Source organism: Mirounga angustirostris, unplaced genomic scaffold (genome assembly GCF_029215605.1).
Source record: "Mirounga angustirostris isolate CCGP_5_RB_7025 unplaced genomic scaffold, mMirAng1.0.hap1 SCAF_6, whole genome shotgun sequence".
Taxonomy (NCBI): Eukaryota; Metazoa; Chordata; class Mammalia; order Carnivora; family Phocidae; genus Mirounga; species Mirounga angustirostris.
In genome coordinates this window covers 103180171-103187885 of record NW_026991714.1, presented here as the reverse complement: position 1 = coordinate 103187885, position 7715 = coordinate 103180171, and the positions used below count along the sequence as shown (strand labels likewise).

The following is a 7715-nucleotide window of genomic DNA, read 5'->3' as shown; positions in this document are numbered from 1 at the left end:
AAACAACTAAAAAATATAATGCAGCAGGAAGGCAGCACCCGTGAACATATGGTGAGTAACAAAAATGAGACCATGAAATCTGTTTTCAGATACTGCCAAGCTAATTCCGTAGCCTTGGACATTTCTCTTTAACTCCAGCAGTCTGGAATCTTGCCTCCCTAGTCAGCAGCACTTCTAAATCAGCCATAAATGTAGTCTGCAGCACTATCCCTCTGTAATGATCCCCTTTCAGATCCAGAAAATCAGGCAAAAACAGTGAAGTGTCCATTCTCCTCCCAAGTACCTACTCCTTTTAGTCAGTTCTTCCTCAAGCAAGAGGAGTATGTCCCCCAAAGCTAGCTCTGCCTTATAGTCCGGGTGGATCTCTGACAGCCCTATTGTTCTATATTGGGCTTTGAAATATAAAAAAAAAAATAGACCTGTGGTATAACAGCTTTGGCTTCTTAGGGGTGATGGTCTCCACGACTAGCTAGCAGTTTTTAAGATGAAAACAGACTACTTCAACCAGAGGATGATCCACATCTTCTGGCTGTTTTCTTCCTATTGTTCACCCCGGTCACCTCCTCCTAGTGTAAAATCCCCAAAGTTGTGCTTTATTACGCAGACCCTTGTGAAGTAAATACGCTGCTGCTACTGTATAGTAATGTTGTTCATCCAGTACACCACTAGGATTAAAGAAAAGTCTTCAGTTTCCAGATCCTGAGGATTAGTTTCATTGGCTATTTTGCAAAACAGAGGAGAAAGCGTAACTAAACGTTTTTGCTAAAATAATATACCCATCATTTAAAGCATTATTTATACAAATGCACTTTATTGTTTTAAACAGAACAAAAGAAGAGGCAGAAAATATTTGCATATAACAAATCCTAGCTTATAAATGTAGTTTTTTAGTGGTGATGTCTCTAATCAGTCTTCAGGGGTTTTTTGTTTTGTTTTTTTTTTAATTTGCTTCACTGTGTCTTGAGCACTGATATTAGAGAAAAGCACATCGGCATAAAGTGTAAACCAGTGTCTCAAAACACTGGAAGAACATGGAGAGCAAACGTGATTTTTCTTATTTCCTCTAAGTAATCTTTCATAAAACAAAAGGTGATCTTTGGCATAGATTCATACTTTAAAGGCATTAATATTGCATTTATATCAGGTAAGCAACTATACAAATATGCTGAGGGCCTTGAAAATAATATTCATCAGTTAAAATAGAGGAAGCCTGAGTGTACAGTACCAACTGAAGACAAGTTTTACACATTCGATGTTGGGATTTAACACACATTGGAGGTGAGAAGAAAGGACATTCAGGCAACGGTTCTTACTCCTTTACTCATCCAGTTCTGGCTTTGGGAAGAAGTAGGATTTCATGTGCTGGGCAATGCTTAGACAGCAGTGATAAGTGCAAAAAAGGAAAAATTCTTCTCTCTCACTTTGTTAATAGGAAACTTACGGTGCTAATTAAATATTATACCCATTACTCGCGAGCATTCGTACTTGGGAGAGAGGAGAGGATACAGGGCTTGGTTAAGGGAGGTAGGAATATACTGAGGACTATTTCCCATTGATTATCCCCAACAGTGCCAGAATTCCAGTCTGCAAGTACCAATCTCCCTTAGGTAGGAAGTGCCCTTCAGACAGGATTGCCTTTCTATTAAACATTCCTGGGGGGCAAGCACCAATTCTTAGGACTGAATTTCAAAAGGATAAAAAGGATCTTTCAAAATTACAATGAACAAGCACATATCTTTAAAATCTTGTTTAGGAAAGGTATGAGGGAAGAATACAAAAGTCAGGATTGGAGAAATGATTTGGTTAAAAACTAAATGCAGCATTTCAGCTCAGAAAGAACAGTAAGAGCTAAGAATGAACGATAAGGCCTCAGCACAGACCTCTGCAGGCAGTGACAAAGCATGAGGCGCCTGGGAGTGGCCCTGCCCGGAAGATGGGCAGGGCGTCGCCCGGCTACTCTGCCCCTCCCGTGGCAGAGAGCACCAGGACACACAGTGTGGGGGGTGCCTACCTTCACAGGCCGAGGCGGGATCCAGGGTGGGAAGTTTCCCTACACAGAGGTTGCTCGGGCAAGGTAAAGACAATTGTGTGATTCTGTGATTTCCTCCTGAGAGTGAAATTTGGTTTTGCACTGTGGGAAATTAGGATTAAACTGGGGAAGGGCAAGAGGCGAATCCAGGCCCCACAAACTGGGGCTCCCCAGAGGCCTTTTTCCCTTGTAGCAGCAAATCTCACTTCTGAAAAGAACCCAGATAGCACAGCTGGGGTCAGGAGCAACATGGAAAGCCCAAAACAAATTTTAGAGGCACAGTGATTTTCTTCTTAACAACTTGCCTGGGCCCTGGGTCTTGGGAGCCTGGTGGGGAGAATTGGGGATGGGGTGGGGGGTGGCAGTGAAAAGGAAGCAGAAGAGAAACTGTCCCCTAGGGAACGAGGGCAGAGCAGGGTGTCTTGGCTAGTGTTCAGTCTTGGATTCTGAGCTTACGTGAAGTCCATGGGCTAGAAACCCAGTCTTCCTATTGGGATAGAGTGTGCAGGAGTTTAACTGTGTTTGAGAATACAGGCTTTATACGGAGAAACAAAGTGTCCAAGACAAGAGTATAAATGGTTTCTAAAGTGAAGAGGCCCCATTCCTTTCTGTTATGTTAGGCCAGGATGTGGCCTATAACCCCCTAGCAATTCTCTGCATCTTCTGGGGCTCAGATCATTTCATTCTGTTTAGTAGGGGTTTCTGTGCCAGCCAGGTTTGACCAGGTGCCTACTGGTACCAGGGAGTCTTTCTAACCCAGCGCAGTGTAAATCCAGCATCTGTTCGAATTTTGATTGAAGCAGCTTCTGCTTCTCGAACAGTCTCCTTCACAGACTGCATGAGGTTCTGGGCATTGTGAACCAGCATCTCTGTGGCCTGCAAGGAAAGAGAAACTCTCCGTTACTTACCGTCCCTGATGTAGCCCTTCCTCCAGAACCGGCCTAAGCCTGGCGTGGACTGCAGGTTACCCTGCTTGCAGCTGGCATCCCCGTACTTGTCGCATCCCTGGTGGGTTAGGGCGAGCACCGAAAAGAACCCCAAAAGGCCATCCATGATTATGTACTATGGCCTCAGCCGGCCTCCAGCACATACCCTTTCCTGGTCTTCAAACAAGCTCCTGCCTCGGGCTCTTGCTCTTCCCTCTACATGGAGTGCTTTTTCCCTCATGGTTCAGCCCTCACCTCCTTCAGATCTTTGCTCAGATGTCAGTCACTTTGGTAAGCCATTCCCTGCTCACCTTATCTTAAATCACAAACACCTTCCCAAGGGACAGCGTTCCTCACCCTCCAATTCTTCATTTTTCTCCACAGAACCCATCATTACTAACTGATACGCTTCATGTAAATTTTACCTAGTTTTTTGTTTTATGTTTTACCTGATTTTATTTAAAACTTAAGTTCTACAAGGGCAGTGATTTTTGTGAGTTTGTTCACTGCTGTGCCCCGTGTTAGGCCAGTGCCTGGCACAAAAGAAGTATTTCATAAATACTGAATTTTAATAATGAATGAAAAAATAACCAAATGAACAAACCAATCATAAATCCATGCAAATCTAAATAAGTAAGTCTCCTAAACACACAAACTTACAGGACTAGGATCACACTAGTACTCCCAACACAGGAACTCAGAGAACTTACTGATCCATTAGCTCACTAACTTTTTTTAATTCCTAACTATTTTTGAGCCAACAAAAAACCATTTTTGAGCCACAGACCCTCTGAGGATTTCATGCGGTCTTCCCTGGATTCTTCTCTGGAAAATGCTCACGTGTGTAAAATTTGTCCGTGCAATTTCTGAGGGTCCATCAGCTCTGAGAGGCATGACTATGGGCTTAAGGTCCGGGTCAGCTGATCTTTCCACTCGGTCAACAGAGAGGCTGAGGCCCAGACAGGTTCGGGGATTTGCAGCCACAGTCACACAACCGTCAGGTGAGAACGCAAACCTTCTGACTCGCAGTCCTGTGTTTTTGCATTCTACCACGTCAGTTTCTATCTTTTTTTATCGTAATATGAGGGGAAACGTGGTAGATATTCCCAGACTGCATTTGTGGGGGTTAATTAAATGACATGGTCTGAAAGTATGAGTCCTAGCCTTCCTTCTCTGTTTCTTCCACCTCCTTTTCTTGGGGCAGGTGAGATCACATGACAGGAAACAGCCCAGTGCCCAAACCCTGCCTAGAATACACGGACGTTAGGGGTGAAGATCCAATCCCCAAGGTGTACGAGGAGGGTGAGGGTGAGAGCTGTTGGATTAAAACATGGCAGTGAAAGTAGCACCGCTGGCACCGGGTGGTAGCCTCCCTGTCTCCTCCAAGGCGCTCCTGGCCTAGAGATCAGGGCCGGTCTCCCTAACTACCTGTGAGTCCCCCAGGAGAGGGACTGTGTCTATTTTTCTAACTCCCCTATACAGCGCCCAATACAGTCTCACACGCACCCCCGTGGCCGTAGAGCCTGTCCAGGCAGTTCAAGAAAAGACGCGCCACCTACGGTAGGACGACGTTGGAAGCAGGGCTCACAGCAGGGCCTACTAGGGAAGAGATACAGAGACCAAGAGGTGCTCAAAGGAGGGCTTTGCCAATCGCCCCGGGCCACATTTCCAGGAGGCAACGAAGGAGGACAGACTCCAAAAAGCGGTTGCCAGCCCTTAAGAGAACCCTCCCACCATCCTTATTTCAATGTCTGTCAAAGAATCCAAGAGAAGCACCTCCTTTGAGCTGGCATTTCAGCCTCTGCGCACGCCTATCTCAGTCCCCTGAAAAGCCGACACTCTTCATCCTCCCCGAGGTACTTCTCACCCAGTGAGCTGGGAAGCAGAAGTGCCCTCCGGCCACAAAGACACAACGGGCAGGAGTGAACAGGCACTGGAGGCCTCCAGAGAGTCACACCTACTCCACGGAGACAAAGAACTGAGCTGAGTCCCAAGTGTTACTGGCACTTCACCCCAGGCCTCAACTTCCCATCTGTCACGTGCCAAAAGTTACCCAAGAGCTTTCCTTCCCCTTTGAAGTTTCTGATGCATCTGCCCAACACAGATGCCCTTCTGAGAGAGTTAAAGACTCCATTCCGCATACTGCATACTCAAATCACAGGTCAGATTTCCCCCAAAGCTGAATCAGGTTGGTGTGAAGTGGCACCGAAGCTGTTGGCAAGAAACCAGAAGCAGGGCGCCTGGGTGGCTCAGTCGTTAAGCGTCTGCCTTCGGCTCAGGTCATGATCCCAGGGTCCTGGGATCGAGTCCCACATCGGGCTCCCTGCTCGGCAGGAAGCCTGCTTCTCGCTCTCCCACTCCCCCTGCTTGTGTTCCTGCTCTCGCTATCTCTCTCTCTCTGTCAAATAAATAAATAAAATCTTTAAAAAAAAAAAAAGAAAGAAAGAAAGAAACCAGAAGCAGCAGACACATACCTGCTCGGACTCCTCGTCACTGATGTTGGTCCGGCCCAGCATGGTGGCCTTCACCGTGGACAGGATCTTGAGCTGGGTGCTTATGGTTGGGATTCGCTCACACACCTAAGAAGCAAACTTAGTTTAGCATGTTTCTAATGTTTTCCTTGCCCGCAAGCTCTTTGAGGGCAAGACTTATCCACCCCCTCTGTATTCCTAGAGGCTGGCGTGCAGAAGGCATGCAATATATCAGCAGCAGGATTCGACCTGCTTTGCCCCTGGGATCTACTGATCCTTTGTTCAGAAAGGAAGCATTATAACTTTTTCATTTGATTAGGAAAGAAATTTTCCTGAATCTCTTTCCCAAATATACATGTCTATTTCCCCTTTCTGCTATTTCATCAGAACTCCTCCACCTCCTTGCTCATCCAGTTTTCTCTCTCCTGCTTTCTCCCTCCCACACCTCCGACTCTGACACACACACACACACAAGTACCTGTAAGAGGTTGGTTCTGATCCGCTTATCTGTGCACTGCTTGGCAACCTCCTTGGCCAGCCGCGTCACCTCATCTGAGGCCTTGGCAATGTCCTTGGCACACTGAATCAGTGCCCGCTTGGTACCACTGCCCCCTCTTACCAGCCGAGACATCTCCGCCATCAGCAGAGCCATGCGCTTGGCCGCTGCGATGATGTCATTGCCCTAGAGAGAGACGCAAAGACATAATGTGAGCCCAGCCCACAGTGGCCAAGTGAGGGAAGGAAGTAGAAGCACAGAGAAGAGAGGAGGGAGCCTGCTGCTCTAGCAGCCTCTGGAAGGGTGAGGAGAGAAGAACAGGACTCTCTTGAGCGATACGGACAGCACAGGAGGACGGAGACAAGAGTGAGCCGGGCACTCCCCCCAGCACTCAGTGAGACAGAGTGAGACGACCCCACTGAAAAAAGGAAGACCTGCAGATTAGTCTGGAAGGGCAACAGGTGCGCCCCTGGCATAGCACTGAGCAAGCACTTCATCTCCAAGTCAATCATGTCAGTCAAAATGAGGATGGGACGGAGAAGTTGGTTAAACAGGCATCTTCCTTTCTAGAGGGGGAAAGCAGGAGAGCTAGCTTGAGGGGAAAAATACAGAGGAGCCTTTCCAGACGCTGAAATCATCCACTTCACCCTAATCCTTGTTACAAATAGCAGCCAAGGACTGTGGCTGCTGAGCTAGAATTTAAACCAAGTAACTATGATCAGCCTTGGTGAGAAAAGATCTATTTTCTCACCTAGACAGCTCCTGCCCTCCCTGCTACTGCCTCTTATTTGTCCTGTCAGCCTCAGGGAACATGTTATTTTAATTTGTCACATTTAAAAAGGCCACGAATCAATTCTTCAGTCCTCTCAGCTAAGTGGCTTCAGTTAAAGAAACCTTCAGCTAAGAGCAGAAAAGTAAAAAGCATGAGTCAAGCTGTACATGGAACCCCCACTCCAGCTCATGGTGGGTTCCCTTCGAGGGGGCATTTGGGTTCATTAAAACCCTCGTGGGTCATAATAAAGAGCTGTGCAAGGAATTTACTTTATGCCCTCAAAAGGTGCACCTTTTGGCTGCTAACAACCAAAAATAACACTGCAATGTTCAAAACTACCTCAAAGGTCAGGCCCTACTCATTTTTCCCCTCCTGCTTTTCAATTCGCTGTACAAGGCAGTGAGGCGTCCACAAACCATGCCAGCCGCACGGCACCCTGTGAGACCCCCCCGCAGGCATCACGAGGTGCCCGATCGCTATGCCGGGAGGCGTGTGACATCTCAGGCAGTCGCGGAAACCAGAGAGAATACAGGGATGGGAAGAAGTCACGAGAACAGGGGCAGGTTAGACAAGGCCGTCGGCCCATCTCTTCCAGTGTAGACCTGGGATCGTTCCAGGATTCATGAACTTGATTAGAAGACAGTGTGCTGCCGGGGTTAGTTATTACCCATCACTCTTCAAACCCTTTCTTCTTGCAACATGCTACCTTCAAAGGGAAAAAAGTGATCGCCCTCTTCCTCCACTCCCCACACTAGTGTCGGTTCGGTCCCAAGGCCAAAGCTCTGTGGCTGCCCGTCCTGCAGCCCTGAGTGCTCTCTCAGCCCCAGCTCCAGCCCCTCCCCCCGGAACACCTGGACACACAGTCGGTGAAGCCCCCTTCCCTGTGGGTTCCCGTTTAGGCCAGCATCTGCCAGGCAGCCAAGTGCAGGGCAGCAAGCAGCCCGCCCCAGGGATCCTCCATATAAAGCTGCTTCTCATCCTGGTCCGCTCTGCCTGAGCCATCATGACAGGTCAGCAGAGG

General features: G+C 47.8%; 1 protein-coding gene across 2 annotated transcripts in view; it reads right to left on the bottom strand.

The window, feature by feature from the left end:
- Nucleotides 1-782: 782 nt before the first annotated feature.
- VCL (vinculin) overlaps nucleotides 783-7715 on the bottom strand; it is a 113636-nt gene continuing 106703 nt past the window's right edge. For both annotated transcript variants that reach the window (XM_064594852.1, XM_064594853.1), the window contains 3 exons: nucleotides 5905-6108; nucleotides 5430-5534; nucleotides 783-2905 (listed from right to left, as the gene is read on the bottom strand). In XM_064594852.1, the coding sequence (XP_064450922.1) occupies nucleotides 2759-2905; nucleotides 5430-5534; nucleotides 5905-6108 (456 nt within the window). In that variant the 3' untranslated portion in view covers nucleotides 783-2758. The remainder of the gene's footprint in view (nucleotides 2906-5429; nucleotides 5535-5904; nucleotides 6109-7715) is intronic.